Source organism: Mycteria americana, chromosome 17, assembly GCF_035582795.1.
Source record: "Mycteria americana isolate JAX WOST 10 ecotype Jacksonville Zoo and Gardens chromosome 17, USCA_MyAme_1.0, whole genome shotgun sequence".
NCBI classification, from domain to species: Eukaryota; Metazoa; Chordata; class Aves; order Ciconiiformes; family Ciconiidae; genus Mycteria; species Mycteria americana.
The window spans coordinates 9,081,266-9,103,028 of NC_134381.1; the positions used below are offsets into that span (position 1 = coordinate 9,081,266).

Here is a 21,763-nt window from a genome sequence, read left to right on the forward strand (position 1 = left end):
TTCACGTGGGTTGGGTTTCATGTTGGGTTTAGCTGTCTGGCAGCCATTTCTGCTGTGCCAATGAAGACGACTGAGAAACGCAATGGTGCCTCCCCGACTCATTCATGGAATGAGCATGTGAGCAGGGCTTAGTTATGGGAGCAAAACTATTTTAAATGCTCTGACTACACATGCTACATACTATTACTTGCCAACCTCTCAAGACAGGCCGTTGCTTTCAATACGAAGTAAAAGTAACACCAACTGTAATTACAAATTATCTTCATAAGTACTCTCAATGGCAGCCCTTTAAACAAGCTTACAAACAGTTTCCTACATGCTTAGTATTCATACAGCATCCTAGAGAGGCAGTAAGTTTGCTGCTGTAAAAATTTAAATAGCTTCAGAGCTTTCTCCTTTCACGGAACTGAGCTGAGATATTGCACTGCAGGTTGCGTAAAATATTGTGCCCCAAACTAGATACCTGCAATCAATTCTCCACATGGAAGTTATTATCATTTGACATAAAAAAAAAAAAGGTTGATACCCTCCTCTGAAATTGCCTTTGCAATTGCAAATAATATAAATCAAATACAAGAGAGTTCAGTGGAGAAACCAACTCTTGGAAGCCTCATCTTCAGCATTCACTTATGGATTTGAAAAAAGTGCTTTAAAAATGAAATGTTTGTATAAACCTACACATTTGCAAAGCTGATTTCATTGGTTTTACTTACTCCCCCTGTGTGAGCTAGGCAAGCTTCTCCCTCCCATGCACTGAGCTAGAGAGTTTCTCCAGTCTTCACAATTATTTCCAACTGCATGAGGAAAACTTAAGAGATTCCTTCTTTCTTACTTTGGTATGGCACTGAACAAAAACGACAACATGCATCCAGAGAGAAAACACTCTTTCTGTGAGGGCAATATCTGAGCAAAAGGACAACACAACGTTTCCTAAGACAGTCCCTGGTGGACCCACATCTACACACTAAAAATCAGTGTTCAAACACTCAGATTCAGATAGAACCAGAAAGAAAAAAGGCCACCTACCTCTCTTGTTGGGACTAATATGAGTGCATAAGGCCCATCACTGCGCTGCAAACAGAGAAGACAAGAGGTCCACTAAGAAGAATGTAGCACTGATAAACAGAGCACTTCCATGTCTGACTGCTATTAGCCAACAAAGTGAATTCTGAAGGGTTTTAGTACAAGTTTGTACACAACAGTTTGGGGTATTCCCCCCTCCCAGCTTTTAAAAAAAATCAACAGTCCTTCAAATATCAATACTGCATTGCCTTCTCTTTTCTGCTTGGAAACCTGCTTACAGTCATACCCAACATTTTATTCCATACACATATTGTCTCACTCCCATATTTCTGAGTTGCAGAAATACTCTCATGTTTGATGCACAGCAACAATCTGTAGGTAGCAGCTGCAGAAAGTAACAATCCAGGATGGGCTGGAAACATTTCAACCCATAAGGAAAGTCAGGATGATCTCTTTCCATAAAATGTACAAGAGATGGCAGATCTGCAGCAGCATTTTCTGGTCAACCAGATGATCCAAATTGGGAGCAATTATCAAATCTCATTCCATGTCAAAGATTAGAAACTTATTACTCCTAAAGACATGGCAGTAACCTTTGTTTTCAGCTCTCCCAGCTTCCAGACCATTGCCTCTTCTGCACTCTACCTTCTCCTAACTTGACAATTTAGCCTATTTACAATTTAGCCTACTGCATGAACTAATGGGGAATGTGTAACATTGGTCTTGTATCATCTGTATCTCAGCAGTACAGAAGGATCACATAAGCCACATGCACAAATAAAGGGGAAGAGAGACTGCTTGACCTTTCTGTCAGAAGAGGCAGTGATGACTACAAGGTAAAAGCTGGATTTCATTTTTATTAATCTTGATATCAAAAGCAAATATACTTAATTCTGTTGCACCTACCTGTATTTTGGATTCCATTCCTTGCAAAGACTGTACAAGTGGAATCCCATAGGCAAGAGTTTTACCTTTTTAAAAGGGAGAAAATGGGAAGACTTTCCATCAAAAAAAAAAAAAAAAAAAGTGGCAATTACAGCACTCCAGAAGATTAAAGTACCATTCATCCTACCATTCTTAAACCGAGGTCAGAGTCTGGAAAAGTTTTAATTAAGTAGAAAGTTTCCAGAACAGAAGATTGGCAGGCAATTCACCAAAGGGTTAAATTAAAAAAGGAGAGGTGGTGGTATCCCACTAAGACCTGTCTAAATAAATATCCCCACCCACCCAAGGAAATGAGACATCCAGACATCGTTTGCTGTAGAGCAAGCACATAAACTTGTATGGTAAGAGCATGTGCTGCTTAGCTCTGCTGGCCTCCTGGATCTGCATCCCCAGCGTGAGCCTTGGAACAGGCCCACATGCAATGGCTGGCAGCTGCACATCAACATTCAGTCCCACCACTGCGTTCTTACAGAAGTTTGCGCAGCATCTGTCTGTGTCACGGCAGTCCCACGCCAGGCTTCCCAGCCTGTCACTTTTATAAGCTGTACTGGGAACGTGAGGTTTTGGTTCCATATTTGGGATCCAGTTTAATATGCCCTAGGGAAGGAGACTGACAATTAAATACTGACCTGAACCAGTCTGAGATCTCACTAGAGCATCTTTGCCTTGCAGGAGCACAGGAATTGTTTCCTTTTGAACACTGCATAACAAACAAAACAGGTTAGGAAATACAAATGCAACATAGGATAGAATCCTGAGGTTTTAACATACAGTGACTGTTTCAAAACTGTTCAGCCCAAATTCCATGCATTCATCTCTCCTGTGTAGCTACATCAGTAGAGGTGATTTCTAAGGAAAGTCACTAGATAGGCATCAGATGTGATAAATTGAAAAAAGATAGTTTTATGATTCAAATACCAAATTAGAAGGCAGGACTCCAAGGTTCCACCTTCAGCTGTGACAACTGACCAGCTGTGTAACTTGGAAGTTATTCCTCGTCCCAAATTTTGAAAGCAACAAACCCTATGGCAAATGGGACAGCTTAATAGGTACTGTGATCTTCACAAACTTCACAATTACATATAGTGAAACAATCATAGATGATTGGCTTTAAGGGGTAGTGAAGTGCAAAGTTTTTATATGAATTCACTTACCTGGTCATGCTACTTATCCTTAGGACAGTGTTTATTGTGGATATCTAGAGAGATAATAAAGAGCAGTAAACAGGTTTCATTGTCAAACTGTTCCTTTTGTTACTTTTTGTAGTACAAGACAGAGCAAAAACCAGAAGACTGACGCTTATTCTCTACATGACTGGTCCAGGGCAACTGGATGTAAAAGTTCCTGGGTCCTCAAAATACTTCTTAGTTAATCAGACGTACACCATTGCTGGTACATCTGGAAATACCAGACTTGTTAAAATACTGCACTCCCAAATAGTTTTCTGCGGGTTTTTGGTATTACAACTGCAAACAGCGAAGGGTGCATCCCCAGTGTGTTTGGGGATGCGTCAGGACACTGGCCAGCACGCTGAGCTAAGAGACTACAACAAAATCAGGCAAAGTGCTGGCGAGTCTGTCCCAGTCACCACGAATAAAGGTGCATCTCAACTCTCTAACCTGCCCCCCACCCAAAAAAGCATGTTTCAAGGCACACAGCCTTCCTGCCACTCACCAGATGTGGATGGAGGTCCAACTGGCTAAAAGAATCTGTAGTGAAAACATTTTCTTGCACCTGCTGTACTGCTTTTCTGAGTTAGGGGAAACAAACCAAACCAAAAGAAAGCACGTGTTGTGGTTAAAAATTGTACAATAGTATTCTACGTAAACAGCAATGCAACTATAGGAACCAAGCAACTGCTTTGCCCAAGCAAGGGCAAGAATTCAAGACATTGAATTTCAAGGCATTGAAATGTTTTCTTCCCCTCCCATTTGTCTAAAATACCTGTGAATTTCTGGGATATCAGGGTTGTTTCTAAACAGGCTGGACGTCTTAATGAAAGGTTTGCTTTGCTGGCTTTCATTTCGGTTGTCAGTCAACTGCTTCTTAGGAAGAGATTTTTGTGATGAACCTCCCTTTTCCCTGACATCAGCTTCCACAGCACATTTCTTGAAGGTGTTTACTGATGGCTTACGTTTACGTTTCAAAGGTGGGTTTCCATGTGGTGACGGAAGCTTTCTTTTCAGAGCATCAGACTGCTTTAATGTTAACAAACAAACCAGATAGCAAGAATTCATTAATGACTGAGAATTAACAACATGGTATCATGTTGAACACAAACATCAGCCCACAGAGAGATCCCTTATTTTTGGAATCCCCTACCCCACGACTAAAGAAACTAAGTTTGATTTTTGCAGCTAGACAGTTCCTACTCTAACAGATTCACCGCCACACCTGAGACCTCTGAACACTACTGAAATGCAAATAGAAATCTAAAGTCATATATAGTGCTCATCTCTAAAGGATTTAATCTAGCTTCTCCAGTAACTGAGCAGAACACGTTTTAAAAATCTCTCTCAAAAGCTCTACAAATCTCACGATTACATTAAAGCCATCCCTGTAGGCTTCCTTCTTTCTGTGGGCAGGAGGGATGGCCTGTACTTCACTCCAACTTATGCTTCTGCCAACTTTCAGCATTTCTGAGCTCTTTATTTCTTCTTCTGCAGCAATCAGTTTATTTTACTGATCTCCCAATCATCTTAAGAAAAACTTTTGCTCTCCCCATATCCCTCCAGGAAGAGTGAAGAAGAAAATTAAATTTAACTTCCTTTTGTCCCCAAAGCTCTTCCGTGTCCCCCAGCCCTTTTTCAATAAACTTATTTTTCCCGACATGACTGCAAAACTCCTGAAACGTGTGAAACGCCAGCACAATCTTGCACCTCTTTTTACTCTCTCTTCCCCACTCCCAGTTGCACACTCCGCTTTTCTTTGTCCTCCTATGAACCGCATTGTTTTCAAGCCCTATTACTTTTTTCACTTGTTTCTTCACACTTTTGGCAACCAACCAAACACCAACCTCCTTCCACCAACATTCACTATCAGAAAAATGATGGTGGTGGTGGTGCCCTACCTCAAAATACCTAATATAATCAGCGTAAATCCTGGCAAACACTCTCACTCTCACATACTTTTGCCCGATATTTTAAGAACGATTTAGAAATTAAGAATAATAACTGAAGCAACGCAGAATCACCATAACAATAACTTTAAAATTGCAAACGTCTGTTTACCCCATTCTTGTTCTCCTTTCCTCACACTTATGAGAGTAAAGCACCTATTCCTGCAGCTCACAGCATTGCCACAATTAGAAGTTTACTCTAAAATATAAGAAGACTTCCCCTCCCTGGCAGCATTTCAAAGCATCTCTAAAGGAGGCAGAGGCCTGTCACAGCTTCAGCAGTCGGCCCCCAACAAGCCAAAAGCCGCTAACGACGTGCAAAGCGCAGCACCGTCCACAGCAGCCCGTTCGAAGGCATTCGAGGAGCCCCTACCCGCCGTTCGCACCCGCTCCCTCACGAGGCTTCCCCCTCCACAGCCACCACCCAAGGGGGCCGGGTCCGCCTCGCTGCCGAGCCACCAGGCCCCCGTGCAGGTATCAACCCCGTCTCGGGGGGAAAAAGCCAAAGGCTCGACTTAATAACTTTTTAAACGCTGACACCCCCCCCCCCGCCCCACTGACCACGGCTCCCCCGGGCCAGCCCCCAGCCGGTGCCCCCCCCAGGTCCAGTCAGGGCGAGAGCCACGGCTTCGGCTCGCAGCGCACCCCGGGTCCCGAGGGCTGGCCCGGGCCGGGCTCCCAGCCTCCCCCGCCGCACCTACCCGGCTGGAGGCGCCGGGCCCGCGGCCCCGCGGCGCCGAGCTGAGGTTGAGGAGCAGCGTCCCCCTCGCCGCCATGGCCCGCCGCCTCCCGCAGGGCCCCGGGGCCGCCCCTCGGGCCGGGCCCAGCCCGCGAGGGCGGAGGGCAGGCGGGCGGGGCGCCGAGGCGGCCCCCCCATGGGAACGGCCGTTCGCCCGCAGCCCCCGGCCGCAGCCGCCCCGCTGCAGGGGCTCGGCACGGCGCCGCCCGCACCTCCGGGCCCGCGGGGTGGCGCAGGCGGCGGCGGGGCAGCCCCAGCCGGGGCGGCCGGGGGCTTCGGCGGCGGCGGCAGCGCATGCGCGCTGCGGCCCGAGCGGCCCGTGAGGCGGCGGTAAGATGGCGGCGGCGGCGGAGCGCGGGGGCAGCCCCTCGCTGTCGGCGGGGGAGGAGGAGCCGCCGCTGGGGCTCGACTCGCTCGTCGAGGAGGCGGCGGCGGCGCCGAGCGCCGGGTTCCGGCTGACGGCGGTGCGGCGGGAGCCGGCGGTGCGGCTGCAGCACGGCGTCAGCGGACTGGAGCCGCTGGCCTGGTCGGAGGACCACCGGGTGTCGGTGAGCACGGCCCGCAGCATCGCCGTCCTGGAGCAGCTCAGCGACGTCCACAGCGGCGGGCAGGAGATGGTCATCCACCGCACGGCCGTGCCCGCGCCCTCCGCCGCCTGTCTCCTCAAGGTGAGCCGCCCAGCGCGGTGCAGCTGGCCGCGGCCGTGGGCACCGGCCGCCTCCCCCTCCGCGGGGCCCGGGAGGGGCGGCCCCGGGGCTGCCACGCTGCGTCCCCCCGCGCGGAGGGGCAGCCCCCGCGGTCGCCTCCCCCCGGGCTGCTCCTGCCCCGCGCACAACTTGCCGCAGTGCACGCTGTATCTGATGCCTTGATGTACTTTAGAAGCATGAGGGGGGGAGACCACATATAGCCCAGTAATGTCAGGGTGCGATACGCTCACGTATGGAGTGGATTTTAGGTATTCTAAAGTTTAGCCGTTTTTCCGAGAATCGCTTGAGCTCCAGTACTTTGATGACAGTTATTTCAGTAAAATTTTAATTAGAAATCTTTCTTGGTTTGGTACCTAAGCTGAAAGATTTATGCAGCAGGGACTGTTTCGGGCTTCAGGGGAGCATCTGACTTTTTATAGTCCTTAGCACAGAGGAGTAGCAAGTCTGGGTGAATATCTTATTAAATAATAATCCTCTTGTTGCAGATTCGATTTTTTTTTCCAAAACAACGCTGAGAATATGGAATAACTTGAGTTGAAATATCGAATGCTTTACAGTTTGAACGTTATGCCAAGTACCTTTAAGTACACACTCAAGAACAGAAGTATGAAAACAGGCTCTTTGGTTCAGCAGACAAAGACTCAATAGCTGAAAGTCAAAACTATACAAATTCAGGCCAACAACGAAGCTTAAGTCTTTAAGAGTGAGGTTAATTAACCATTGGACCAGTGTAGTATAGGTTGGGATAGAGAATGCTCTGTTTCAAGTGGGAATGAGTTCCAGGGAAGTCTTCCTAAAAACCAGTTCTACAATTGTTTTAAAAGCTCTTTTTGTTATCTTTTAGGTTGGTCCAAAAAAGGAGGTAGCAGAATGTAAGGAAAAGTTCGCAAGTTCAGTGGATCCAACGGTTAGTCAAACTTTCATGCTAGATCGAGTATTCAATCCCGAGAGGAAGTCATTGCCACCTATGCGAGGATTCAAGTATTCCAGCTGGTCACCGCTGGGCTGTGACGCCAACGGAAGGTGCCTGCTTGCAGCTTTAACCATGGACAATCGATTGACCATCCACGCAAACCTCAACAGACTACAGTGGGTGCAGCTGGTGGACCTGACAGAAATCTACGGGGAGCGTTTGTATGAAGCCAGTTACAAACTTTCTAAGGCTGATGCTCCCAGGGGAGAGCTAGGAGACTTCTCTGAATTTCAGCGACGGCACAGCATGCAGACTCCAGTGCGCATGGAGTGGTCGGGCATCTGCACCACTCAGCAGGTTAAACACAACAACGAATGCCGGGATGTCGGTAGCGTGCTCTTAGCAGTGCTCTTTGAAAACGGTAACATTGCAGTTTGGCAATTTCAGCTTCCATTTCTGGGTAAGGAATCAATTACTTCTTGCAATACCATAGAGTCCGGAATAACTTCCCCAAGTGTCTTGTCTTGGTGGGAATATGAACATAACAACCGAAAGATGAGTGGACTTATTGTAGGGAGTGCTTTTGGACCGGTTAAGATCCTTCCTGTCAATCTAAAAGCAGTCAAAGGGTACTTTACGCTGAGACAACCCGTAGTCTTATGGCAAGAAATGGACCAGTTACCAGTGCATAGCATCAAATGCATTCCTCTTTACCATCCCTACCAGAAATGTAGTTGTAGCTTAGTGGTGGCTGCAAGAGGAGCTTATGTGTTTTGGTGTCTCCTGTTGATCTCCAAAGCAGGTCTGAATGTCCATAATTCCCACGTGACAGGGCTTCATTCTTTGCCAATCGTATCTATGACTGCAGACAAACAGAACGGCACGGTGTATACGTGCTCCAGTGATGGAAAGGTAAGGCAGCTGATTCCTATATTCACAGACGTTGCTTTAAAGTTTGAGCACCAGCTGATTAAGCTCTCAGAAGTTTTTGGCTCTGTCAGGACTCATGGAATAGCTGTTAGCCCATGCGGTGCATACTTAGCAGTTATTACAACAGAGGGCATGACTAACGGTCTTCACCCAGTTAACAAAAACTACCAAGTTCAGTTTGTAACCCTTAAGACTTTCGAGGAGGCAGCTGCGCAGCTCTTGGAATCTTCTGTTCAGAACCTTTTCCGGCAAGTGGACCTGACGGATCTTGTACGCTGGAAAATTTTGAAGGATAAGCATATTCCTCAATTCTTACAGGAAGCACTGGATAAAAAAATTGAGAGCTGTGGTTCTACTTACTTCTGGCGGTTTAAGCTATTTCTCCTGAGGATTTTGTACCAGTCAATGCAGAAAGCTCCCTCAGAGGTCATGTGGAGACCTTCACACGAGGATGCAAAAATCTTGATATCGGATTCCCCTGGGATGGGCAGCACTGAAGATGATCAAGAGGAAGGAACTTCTAAACAAGCCAGCAAGCAGAGCCTATGCGACACAGGCAAAGGTATGGACATAGATGACACTGCAGATGATTCTCTTCCTCAGTCAAGTGACATAGGAGGCCGCGAGCCAATGGAAGAAAAGCTTCTTGAAATACAGGCACAAATTGAGGCAGTAGAAATGCACTTGACACGAGAACACATGAAACGGGTGTTGGGAGAAGTTTATCTACACACATGGATTACAGAAAACACCAGTATTCCCACCAGAGGAGTCTGTGACTTCTTAATGTCCGATGATGGCTATGATGACAGAACAGCACGAGTAAGTGCACCTCTATGCTCTGGGGATTCAGTGTTACAAGTGACTTCTTTCTCCCCCCTCCATATCCTTAAATGAAAATACAACTTTGGGGGTGGGAAAGAGAACTGTAATCATGTCATCCTTGCCAGTCAGCTTCTATAGAGCATACAGCTTAAGTAGTCCTTCCTTGAAATTATAGAGTAGGAGGGAATGTAAATACAGATGTCGAAATTTGGATCGGGTACAAGAAAGAGTAAGCATGCCTGAGTTTTTGCAGAACAAGGGAGAGGACCACGGTTATTCCGCTGCTGTTGGCGAGTTTAGAACGTGTACTAATTGAGAGGGATGTTTGTTTTCATGGCTAAGTTTTTATTTAATCTATCATTTCTACAAAACTAAACTTAGGAGGTATTTCCTCTAGTCAGGTATGTCTGCAGTTCTAATTTTAAGAGTTGCAGTATCACAAAGTATTTATTATAATTGAAAGTACCGTGACTGTTCAGGTGATACATCAGCTCTTGTCATTGCTCCATGAGCCTTCAGGGAAAAGATCAGTTACAGAAGTTCAGGAAGTGATTGTGTTTTATGAGTTAAATCCAGTGATTCAGAACTTCATGCAGGGCTTTAACCAAACTGACTGAATGTCTTTGTTAGAACACATAGGGCTGGAACCTTCAGGCACGCTTGCATTTATTGAACTACAATAAACAAGCATAACTGAATGGTTGGTCATGATAGGAACTCTTCCCAAACTTGCAATACTCCCTACCAAAATAAAAGCATAACTGCGAGGACAGTATCCTGACTGTTGCAATGTGTAGAGTAAGTGTCTGTGGCAGGAAGTAAGTGATCAGTGAACCCTGCGCTGGGCAATGAAGTTTTCTCAATATAGACATCAGACAAAGGAAGCTTCAGTGGGAACACTGCCATCAGCCTCCCGGCCCTTAAGACTTGATGACAAGAATGCCTCAGATGTCTCTGTACCTCTTTGTATGAGCAGAGAAGTTTCTTTTCAGTACCTAAGTCCTTAAATCACTTGAACTCTAAAAATCAACCTTTACATTGCATCCAGAAGGACAGAGGAAGGAAGCACGTTTCCATTACTGAGGTAGTGTGGTGTTCTCTCTGCTGGACTTATAAGCAAGCAGGCCACACAGTGTGGCCGTCAGTAATTCACTAGGGAAGTATTCTGGCAGAACTGTGTTTTTCTAGCATCCAATTACTATGAATTGAAGGTTTGAGAGGTTGCTTTTCTTGTCTTGTAAACAAGATTCTTCTTTTTATAGTGATTAAACGATGACTTCCAAATTCTATTTTATCTATTCAGTTTGCTGTCACATTTTAAAGGTCCTTGGGATGTGGTTTATATCTATTGAAATGTCAAAGACAAATTTGATCACATAAATGTTCTACTAGAAACATTATGTATATTCCAAGATGACTGCTGAAGATGTGCATCCAGGTAACTTCTGAACAGGATATTTTTTTAGCACATCCATTGTGATAGGCACGAGAATGTGAAAGCATTGCCGTAATGGTCAGTGGCATCCTCTGAAGTGGTATGATACCGATTTCTTCGGTACTTTTAAAATTTGCAAGTAGCTTAACGTAACACTATAGCTCTTAATTTCTGTATCCCTTTACTGTGGGACAGAAATCTTTAGGAGAGGACAATAAAATGAGAATAAATTAATACTTATCAATGTATTCTATTTCTTATGCTTTTATTTCTTTGAATTCAGTGAAGAGTGTAGAGCTTTGCATCCTGTATCACATTCTGAAATCACAATATCCTGAGAGACGGTTCCACCTTTCAGTAGGCAGCTGTCGTGCTGTAAACAATGCTGACTGCTGTGTATTCCCAGGTGCTGATTGGGCATATCTTAAAGAAAATGAACAAACAGACTTTTCCAGAGCACTGCAGCTTGTGTAAAGAGATCCTGCCATTCACTGATCGCAAACAGGCAGTCTGCTCCAATGGACATATTTGGCTCAGGTAATCTGTTCTTAAAGTTTTTGCTGTCCCCTTGATGATTTAAACATATTTAAATAGCTAACCTAACACACTTTCTAGTGTTGGAGTAAACAGTCACGAAGCCTGTTATCCGTGCTGCAGTTAATGGCAATTTTTGCTGGCTGTTACCTGGTCTCTCCCCTGAGAGAGAGAGGGCATTGTGGATTGGATTTGGTTCTCTTACCAGTACACTGTTTTCAAAATAAAACACATTTGATAGTCTTTTTTCTTCAGGCAGGGGGAGGGAGGGGGCAGGGAATTAGCGCGTGTGGGGGGAAATCAAGCGCAAGTCATCCTTTGGAACAGCACACGAAGGGGGGTTTGTTCTAGCTACTTCAGCATTTGAAAACAAAGCAATTTAACAAAGAATGATTGGAAGCAACTACATGGAGAAGTCAGACAAGTTCTGGAACATCTAGAAAAGGCAGTCTTCCAGTGTGGATTTATTGGGTATGTGGTGATTGTCCCTGGAGACTTGGCAAGTCAGTAGTCTGTCACTTAAAGAAAAACCTTTGCCTAGAAGAACTTATGTGCTAGTTTGGCTAAATAGTCATTGTCTTAAAGACACTGTGGTTCTTCCCCTGTGCAGTAACCCTCAACTCGGGGCATAGGAGCAGGTCACAAAACAACACAACAAAACCCCAAGCCTTTTGATAAACCAACTTGTCCTTTCACAGGTGCTTTCTAACCTACCAATCCTGTCAGAGTTTGGTATACAGGAGGTGTTTGCTTCATGACAGCATTGCACGGCATCCGACCCCAGAAGGTAAACTGTTCCTGTGGGCAAAAGGGGCAGGATTATGTATTCTTAAGTTTTATCTGCAAAATGACTTGAATTAGCTGCACTGACTTTTCTCTTTTAGGCAGTTATCGTGTGAAGTACTGGTACTCTGCATTTCACCGTGTCCTGTTGTTGTCCATGCATTAGTGGCATATGTTAATTACAAACCAGTGACTGCAGAAATTAATTTGTAAACACTACATTTTAATGAGAGCTAGGTAAACACGTAATCTGTGCTGGAGTGCTACAACAGTTACTTTATATTCAAGCTGAATATATTAGCATCCAGTTCTGCAAGTGATGAAGGTTTCTATTTCAGCGCAAGCTGTATTGATCCAGCACAGGTTAAGAAATAGTTGGCACCTTGCTGGCTTAGATCCCAAACCTGCCATGAGTATGTCATTCAGGACAATATGGCAGGCTGTGGGGGCCAGTCAACCTTTTGGCTTTGCATTTTCAGAGTTTGAGGAAGGACAAGCTGTGCAAGAAAATAGTTTTCTTCCGAACTGGTACACTTAAAAAAAATCACAGAGTACTCTAACAGTTTGTCTTAAAGTGTAGGTGATACTTTTCCTCTCCCCATAATATGTGGGTATTCCAGTCAGCACTAAGGATCAGCTACAGAACTTAAACCTCTGTAGAGAGAGGCTGCGAACTTAATTTTCTTATATTGGAGAGGGACAAAGAAACAGGAACCAAGGACTGCATTATGTGAAGGATCTAATTTCAGTTAAGAAAATGAGAACACTACATTTGTGGCATGGTGATCCTTTAAATTTTTTTTTTGTATGTAGCTATTTAAGATGAGTAGGTAATGATATAGCATGGACTATTTCACCTTCATTTTGTCCCCTACTGAAGTGGGATTTAAACTGGCATTACTTGAAATTTCAAGACAGAAATGGAGTTGGATTCCTTCTGAACTCTCAGTTAATCCTGCATGGTGACTATATACACTGTTTCAGGATTACTATTTAGTTTGTCCATCTCGGGCATCACGCCTGTGTTCATCTCTACCTCCAGCTTTAAACAACTTGTTTTCTTATTTGCAGATCCTGAATGGATCAAGAGGTTATTGCAAGGACCTTGCACATTCTGCGATTCTCCTGTGTTCTAGAGAAGAGCTATGTAAAGATTGAAAGTATTTTCTCTACTGCATAAGCTCCCTTCAGTCTGGAAGGATATCGAGCGCAGGAACACTGACTTTACTGGAGGGGGAAGACATTGTCCACGACCCTGTAAATAGAACATCGGAGGTTCTAGAAGCTCCTTAAGTCCAGAGCCCGTTCCATGCTCCAGAAACAGGTGTACATCTGGAAGAGCGAGTTTATAAAGCGGTTTGGAAAAGCACCCCATTGAAGCATTGGCAGCTGGACACGCTTCCTTTTACTGAAAAGGAACTGAAGTCTTAAGCACGCAGTGTGAACTGTCCTTTCTGCCCGACAACTGTGCGATTTCCCAAAAGCTAGGATGGGAACAGCGGAGCTGCCTCTTGAATGGTCTCGGTGGGTAGAGAAGGCTTCAGCTTGTAGTGCTCTCGTTTGCTTTTTAACAAGCACTGGCACTTGCTGCAGAATATTAAACTGTCAAAATAATTTGTGGTTCTAATTTCTTGCAGAGTGAAGCGTATGCCAGTTACAGCCATATGAAAGAAATTGGCCATGATATTAGTTTCACTTAAAGTCTAGAAGAATAACTGCCTCTTAACTGTTATAACAGTATTGCAGTCAGAAGGGTAATGTTGGCTGCCTGGGTCAAATATGGATCAGTAAGAATAATTTTTAAATGTAATAATTATTAAACTAATAGCAATTAGATTAAACACTAATATATATATAATTTCCAATGCTCCTAAGTGTCTTGCCCTGCTTTCTTTTTCTGAACTAAGTTCTACCTACTTCCTAGCTTTGGCCAATGTATATGCCTTTTGTTTCACATAACCCTCTACCAACAGGAATCATCTTTTCCAGTGTAACTCAGTTACCAAAAACATTACCAATTTACCTTATTTTCAATTGAATTGAGAGTCTCTCTCATACAGAAATTGAGTTTTGCAGTTTGACACACAAGTAATCACTCCCAGCTGACAGTTTCTCTTTTCATAATAATACAGTAAAAAAATAACCACCCTGACAAAACACCCAAACACCACCATGGCTAACATTTTATAGGTGAAGTTTCCACAGGCGGCCATGGAGTCTAGTGAAGCCGTTCTTATATAACCCTGACTTTCTCATCTTGAGATTCATAAATACGCCAATGATGTAGCATGGCTGAGCCCAGAAATGTATTCTGCCTTCTAACTGTCCTATCAGAAAAAAACATCTTTCTCTCTTCGGCATCTGGTTCCTATGGGGAGCAGGAGAATCCTTTTCAACTTCCTATGCAGTGTTAGAGGAATAATACCTCCAAAACGTGTATGGTTATTTGGTACAGTTTGTCTTGTTAACTTAAATACATGTTGTCAGATAACCCAAAGTCTACGTATTTACGTTCTTCAGAGTACCAATCTGGACACTGGGATGGTGTTGCCCTGTTTGTGATTCATGACACTTCTAATTGTGTGAAGTCCTCTGTGGCTGTTGGAGAAATCAAGGAATTGCCCTGACAGTATCAGTCCCCAACAATGCATGTGTGGGTTGGTGCTTGATTTCCTTGATGTAATGACTATGCATATTTTTCTTAACATTCCTTCACCTTTAGTAGGAGCAAATTTTTTTTCAGCTAATATTAAAACAAGTCAGCTGTCCTTACTATTCAGTGTTTCATGCATTAAGCATGATAGTGCTTTGACTGAGAATAATATTAATACACTAGACTAGAACAGCAGAAGCACATTCATCTGTAAAATAATTAGCCTTGTTTGTAAATATCCTTGGAAGTGATACCATAATTGTATTAAAGAAATGTTTAGTTTTTTATTGCTGTGTATTGAAAATTGAAATTACTTCAGTGTGTCTGCAAAGAATGAAAATGTAGATCGTGGTAGTGTCTAGTAAAACAAAGAGTAACCTTGATACCTAGTGTCTGCGTAGTCTGAGGCCAGGTGCTGTACCCGGGGCAGCATTTATCATCTTCCCAGCGCTGATGGGGTTCGGGGGAACAGAACATCAGTTTCCAATACGAGCTGAACAGAAGGTTTAGTCACGGTGGCAGAGACAACATTTTAAGTGGAAGCTGCAAGTCCTTGTCCCGGCAGTCCTGACCAAGTTCATCAGCGAGTAAGTGTTCAGATTCAGAAATCCACCTGACTATAGGGAAGGGGAGAGAGCTCTCCAGAACCGTGTGTAAGTGCTTTTTAAAAGAAGCACAAGAAGATTTCTTTGATATTGGTGTAGAAACCATAATATCCTCATCTGCTGAAATGTTTAAGTCTGGCTGACCAAAAGGTTCAGCACGGTATCATTAGATTAATTCCTGGTGATTACTTCTAGCAGTTCTCTTGAATTTCCCTGGATTGAGTTGTAATGCTTTAGACATGTAGAAGCTCTAGTACACCTAGCATTAATGTTGCAGCATTAATGTTTATTTTCCTTGTCTTTCAAGGCAGTAGATACTCAGTATACCATTGCCAGTTTATTTAACCTGATTTATGACTGCTGGGAGAATGGAATTTTAAAGCCAATGATGTCGGCTTTGTCTGCATGCCAGTGGAGATCCTTTAGCACAAAGCTTTCGCTTCTCACCCTGACCCATTCACCACAGGTAAAGAGGTATTGTGATTTAATTTTTTTTTTTTAAACCATCACTGGTCCCTAAGTATATTTTTAACTAGTGTAGGTTTGAATAGTATAGCACACCTCAGACCAGTAACATTTAACCTCTGATGCTGATCTTACTGGATTTTTCTGCCCAGCTGAGACTTCCTTCAGGAAACCTTTTATCTATCTGTCTTGGACTCATGACTTGCAGTCCTAGGAGTGCGGAGATCAGTCCTGTTCCTGTTGGAGTACTGTAACAACCCGCAGGGCTGCAGCAGCACCTTGGTGCGTTATCCCTCGCGTTGTCCTGATGAAAACCCTTCCCTTCATCCCACACAGGGAAGGCGAGTGGGTGAGGAAGGTGCGAGCACAGGCTGCCGGATCCTCGTGCTATTTTGCCATCAACAGAGTTGCCTTCTGAAACTAATACAGTCGAGCTATCCAATATTAAGGCCTAGGCTGTTTCGAGACACAAAGTGAAATATTCAAAGACTAAATCCCACAAAATCAGAGTTTATCTTGCTAAGTTTTTGCACCAAGTTTTGCAAGGTATCTCAGACAAGTGAGCAGTTTAAGGCTTTCCACAACTGCTTCACCATTTGGTGGCAAACACTGTGGCTGTTCACTGTGCCTCATCTCCAGAGGAAGAACACCACCCCAGCAGACAGACTAAGTGGTTCTCGTAGTATTTGCTGTTGCATCTGAGAATTAAAGAGCCAGAGATGCTGTGTTCTGTGTCTGAAGCTAATATGTTGTGGTCTTTAAGTAGCTTCTGACAGGAGTTACGATTTACTACTTATGCCGCTAACAAGGGTTTATCCCTCCTCCAGTGGGATGAAGAAATCCCAGCTAATCCAGGTTCGATGGATAAGCAGAACAGCTCTGGACTGTACAGCTCCTTAGTGCCTTGGTGCTAGATGCCGTTGTTTGAACTAAGGTGAAAGTTTGGGGTCAGGAGGACTCTGTCTTGGGTCTCCAAAGTATACCTCCTGCTCTGGAATTGGTGACAGTGGAACTCATTGCTGCCTTTACCTTGATTCAGCTGTGGGTTGGGGACTTCATTATTCAATCATCCTTTCCTGTTGTATGTTCCCCCCTCCTATAAATCCTATTGTATAGTCCTAGAGAGGAAATATTATGGTTGCTAAAGCATACATATAGGCAATAAATATTTCCCTGATTTTCTTAAACTTACCGGGTTTTCCACTGGCTAATGTATCATCAGTGATTACGGGCAGCATAACACCATTTATTCTATCCTCATTAAGGGTTTCTTGACATAAAAAAAAAAGGAATGCAAACATTTATAGGCCTAGTTAAAGGCTAATGAATCACACTTGCGCTGTTATGCCCTAAACTAATTTACAGGAGACTTGTTTGTACAAGTTTAATTTCTCAATTACAGAGCCCGCCCTTTATTACTTGTCCACCGTTTCACAAACTGGGTGGCCTTGCAGGCACAATTGCTGGAGTCTCAGTTGCCATCTACAGGTACGGCATCAAGAGAGAGCATAAGGAAGAGAGCTCATCCCCGCTCCTCGGAGCCCTCGCCACGGAGCAGGTCGGGATTAATCACCGAAGCTGTTGCTCTTTTGACAACACCTAAACTTTGTGTGCGAGACAGATGCGGAAGGCCAGTTAGATGTGTCTACCGATAGACTCTCTTCAAGGGGGCAGGATGGTGGCTGCAGGAGGAGGAAGGTACCTCTTCATTCTCCCTAGTCTGCCCTTCTGCGTGAGTGGAGCTGGGTATGTCAGTGAGAGACCACCGCGTGCCTGCTTCCTACTGTCAGTCACGATAAAGTGCTTGTCGGCATTTTATAACCTAGTTCATGCTGTTTATTGAATTCTTTCTGGCAGTCACCTTATAAGCATGTAGTTAGTAGCAGTCCAATAGTTAACAATATAATAAACTTTGAAATTTGTTACCGCAGAGCACTAGTTCATATTTTTGCAGCTGGAAGTAAGGGCAATAGCAGTCTTAGCCTCAAAGTGGCAAAAGTCAGATTTATAGTGAGCATCTAAATTAACTGGAAGAAGGTGTTTATGGGTTCTCAGTAAAAAGGTGAAATGCTCAGAGTAGTTACCAATACTACGTCTGTCCTCAGCCCCCTCTCGTATTCCCCTTTGAAGCTTTCTGTATCAGGCCCGTAAACGCACAAATTACGCTGGTTATACTCCATTGAAGTGGGCAGGGTTTATTTAACCAGAATTGGTATTGCGTGTCTGCGGGGAGATGCCTGCTAGCTTACAACTCCGCTGGTAAATACCAGGTTGCAAAGCTGCTGTTGTCCCTCCACGTGGGTCAACAAGGACAGCTTGAGCTTGGCTCTGTTCATCTGAGTCCTGTCCTACCTGTCGAAGGCGCAGGAATCGTAACAAGACGGAGTTGAGCCTTCTCTTGGAAGTCTCAATCCAGGATAGTTTTTCACAACCTGTAGAGGTTCTCGTGTGTAGGGCAATGCCCACAGAGCTTTAGTTTTCACTTCTGACAGAGGAGGGCCTTGTATACATTCTCTCACTTAAATTTCTGTCTGTGCTAATCTTGGGCTGTACTCAGTTCTAACTCACTTTACACTGGAGACGTTCCCAGACCCTTGGTGTCAGTTGGAATATTCTTACTCGGTCACTATTTTTTAATGCTAACTCAGTTTTTAGCACTCTTCACTCAAAAGACCTGGAACTCCTGCTGCTCTGTCAGTCTGGGTAGTGACCTCAGGAGTGTCACAGCTGCCTGTGGATGGCTGTTTTCATTGTCACAATGCAGCCGATACACGGGGCACTTACTAGCATTAACCCCACTACAGTTTGGGGCAGAAAGTGGAAGAATTCCCTGCGCTGTCCTAGGCTGCGCCTGAATCAACACAAATGTGAGTGTTTGGAGCACTTTCATCACAGGAGGACTCGCGCGCTGCTGAGAGCCTACAGCAGGAGCTAGAGGGCTGTTCCAGCCCTGCAGCATTCTTATTTAACGCGAAACTAGGAGGCCAGCCCTGAAAAGGAAAAACCTGAGCGCCATCCAAATGGAACTGTTCAGAGGACAGTTTAATTTAATTGCTCCGCTAATCTAATTCATCTCTTCATGCTACTTAAATTCCGTTCTGGGGTGTCGTAGCTAGCCGACCACATGGTCACCAGGCTGAACGAAAAGCAAAGCTGAGTTTTAATCTTTGGTTTCTGGATTTTTCCTTTGAGACTTAGTTCATGCGAGGGTCTGACAAAGTTGCTGTGAATACTGATGCTGTGTATATGGCACATTTTGTAAACGTGAAGCAAACCTGGATGAATGTTTTGTATACTGCGACAGTAGCATTGTAATCCTGCTCCTTTTTTATTCTAAATAAAAAAATAAAGTACTTGTTTGTAATGTCTGTCTTTTAAGGGACTGAATTCCTAGGAGGAACATGGGGTGCCAAGAGCTGAGACTGGCAAGAGCGAGCAGTGTAGTTAAGCACTCAGTCCTTCAGCATAAGACTTCATGCTTAAAAAAAAAAAATAAAGCTTAATAAAAATCTCACTGTGGCCAGTGCCACCAGTGGTAAAGCCTGGGAGAGGACCTGGAGTCTGATAGTGCTCTTCAGCCACACGACCGTTCCCTTCTCCTCCCCAGCACAGGTTCAACCCCTCTTTTCCCTGGCCTCCCGAACCGCCGCGTGGCAGCACTCCAGCTCCAGAAAACAGTTTGTCTAAGGAGCCAACTTTCTTTGATGAAAGGGGCCTGACAGCACCTTTTCTTTTCTTCCGTAGAACCAAAGAGTTCTTGTTGCAGAAAGAGGAAAATAACGCAGGAGAGCCTGCTTGTAGAGGGGAGTAGGCAATGTTCTGTATGAAGTGCGTGTGACAAGGCAGGAGTCACCTTTCGGGTTCAGTTTTGGCAACTGCGACACAGATGGGCTACAGGGTCACAACCACAGTTCGCTCCTACTTAAGAACAACTCGGCTCCGGCTGCCCCTCTGGGAAGCAGAACTGCGGCACAGGTACCTGCCAAGCCTGCCTTTGCTCTAAACCAAATCTCGAGGACCTGTACGAACGCCTTGCTGGCCCTTTCCTTCATTACAGTCCCAAGCTTCTACAGCACGCTGGGAATGGATGGTGGCAAGACCAGCTACACTTCAGGTTTTTGTGCTGGCACGATCACCCAAGCAGCACCCAAGCCTTACGGGGAGAGGTGAGAAACCAAAGGAGGCGGCAGGGGAAATCTTTGAAGAGCTACAGGGGGGCCCTGCAGAGACGGTGCTGGGGGATTGGGTCTCCTGCCTGGGGGTGTTCAAGCATCCTTCCGCCACAGGACCCTGAAGGATCTATTGTCTGGAGCAGGTGGACACAGAAGTTTGTGGAACAGTTGGACGTACTCATCTTGTTGCTGAACTACGTAATTAACAGCATAATATATAGGGTATAGCACAACCTCCAAGCAGCCCTCTCCGCAAAGTGTCTTCGGAAAGCGGAGTGATAAAAGATGTCCATTTCGGAACTGGGCAAGCTGTACAATAAGTAACGTCTGGTCCCTGCTGCGTTCTTACCACATCCTCTTCACCTTGTTTTTCTCATTGCTCAACATTTGTTTTGCCAGAATAAGATGCTAATAAAATCAAGCGTAGTTACCAAATTGGTTTTCAAGTGTTGCATTCCAATTATAAAAGCCTAATTCCTCCTTCCACCCACTGAACCTTTTTGGTATTAACAGGCTTTACTATGCAAAGTGATGCAGGGGCTGTTTCGTTTACAGTAATTAAATGAATGTCAATTGTTTTAGTTGTTTCTGAGGGAGAGTTCTACACGAGTATTAGCATGTTCTGCTAACCCTTACGTGCTGCACTTCAGGCCTGCTGCAAACCCTTGGGGGTTGACCATTGACCTGAGACTCCGTACCCAGACATGCCAAGCGCATCTCAATGAGACGAGCTCTTTTTCTCAGTTTCTATGGAACCAGCAGAGCGGAACTAATATAGCGTCCACATATAGATGAAAGAATGAAGAGGAAAAAGGGCTTTACAGCTAAATTAATTAAGCAGATGTACCTGTCTAATTAAAGATGCACTGTCCCTTTTGTACCCTAGCTGCAGTACAAACAGTATTTAAATATACTCTCTATCCATTTCATCTATCAAAATATTTAGTAGGAACACTCAGATGAAGGTGATATTAGCAAGATGAGCTTCCCATGTATTATTAATAGAAGGGCTCCCAATTATGCATGAATGCTACAGTGTCTCTTTATAGCAATAGCATAAAAAACAGCTGCCCAAGTAGGTTACCAAACAGCACATTTGTAACAGGTAGAACTGTTATAAATGCCCTCGCCCAGCTTTACACGAGGGTTTGCGGCTGAGCCCCGTGCCGTGGGAGCAGCCGCTGCCTCAGCCTGGCGCTACGAGCCGGAATTTCTCAGCGCAAAGAGGCACAGAGGACTCGTGTTGCTGGTGCCAGAGGATTTAGCCTTCTTAGATTTCAAAAACATTTATTCTGAGATTTTTAAAGCTGCCCTCAGGGCTGGAAAGTCCAATTCCCATTCACCAAACCCCTCAAAGGTATTGAAAATTCTGACCTTAAAAACTCTCCCAAAATAATACAATATCCCCATAGCCATCTGGATAACCAGGGTCTTCCCACCTGAATTTACTCTACAGGTGTGAGGAGGGAATTTGGCATGTACAGCACTCCATATAAACCTAGATACACACGATCAAAGGCAGCAACAAAGACCCGAACTTATTTACAGCAATAGGATCAGAGAAGTCATCTAAACCCAAAAGGTTCCTGGAGGCCTGTCCTCTCCGAAAGGACAAGGCACATGTCTCCCGCATCTTCCCAGATACAGAGGCTGCCAGGAGAAAGTTGAAACTCCTCCCCATCCCCTGGTCAAGGGGAATTCACACTCATACACAAGGGAGAAACAGAGGGAGACATAACAGAGGCATCAAACTCAGTGCTCCTCCGAATCACAACAGCAAATCACACCCTTCCTTAGAAGTATTACGGATGTGCATATCCGTAGCCGCAGTCCGAGCTAGCTAACAGAGCACTGTGCTTTTCGTCAAGGATTTTCCAGTTAAGAAAGACTTACCGGAGTATTTACCGCAGCCAGAT

The 21,763-nt window shown here is 44.7% G+C and overlaps 2 protein-coding genes across 4 annotated transcripts in view; one reads left to right on the forward strand and one right to left on the reverse strand.

Moving 5' to 3' along the window:
- The window catches only part of DDX31 (DEAD-box helicase 31), a 51,059-nt gene extending 44,612 nt beyond the window's left edge, over positions 1–6,447 (reverse strand). For 2 of the 3 annotated variants that reach the window (XM_075519931.1, XM_075519929.1), the window contains exons 1-7: positions 5,788–6,447; positions 3,913–4,166; positions 3,643–3,718; positions 3,123–3,166; positions 2,598–2,668; positions 1,930–1,994; positions 1,027–1,071 (exon numbers count right to left, since the gene is read on the reverse strand). In XM_075519931.1, coding sequence (XP_075376046.1) covers positions 1,027–1,071; positions 1,930–1,994; positions 2,598–2,668; positions 3,123–3,166; positions 3,643–3,718; positions 3,913–4,166; positions 5,788–6,447 — 1,215 coding nt within the window. The remainder of the gene's footprint in view (positions 1–1,026; positions 1,072–1,929; positions 1,995–2,597; positions 2,669–3,122; positions 3,167–3,642; positions 3,719–3,912; positions 4,167–5,787) is intronic. The other variant, XM_075519930.1, reaches the window with a different exon arrangement.
- GTF3C4 (general transcription factor IIIC subunit 4) lies at positions 6,361–14,095 on the forward strand. The gene is made up of 5 exons (XM_075519932.1): positions 6,361–6,493; positions 7,462–9,197; positions 11,042–11,172; positions 11,868–11,956; positions 13,024–14,095. Exons 2-5 carry the CDS (start codon positions 7,500–7,502, stop codon positions 13,086–13,088), a joined length of 1,983 nt encoding a protein of 660 aa, XP_075376047.1. The 5' UTR covers positions 6,361–6,493; positions 7,462–7,499; the 3' UTR covers positions 13,089–14,095.
- Positions 14,096–21,763: the final 7,668 nt, after the last annotated feature.

Bases quoted from the DNA above. Each gene is read 5' to 3' on its own strand.
- GTF3C4 (XM_075519932.1), top strand. From the start codon at position 7,500: ATGCGAGGATTCAAGTATTCCAGCTGGTCACCGCTGGGCTGTGACGCC. The intron at 11,173-11,867 runs GTAATCTGTTCT...GTCCTTTCACAG, and splicing joins AATGGACATATTTGGCTCAG to GTGCTTTCTAACCTACCAAT. The intron at 11,957-13,023 runs GTAAACTGTTCC...TCTTATTTGCAG, and splicing joins ACGGCATCCGACCCCAGAAG to ATCCTGAATGGATCAAGAGG.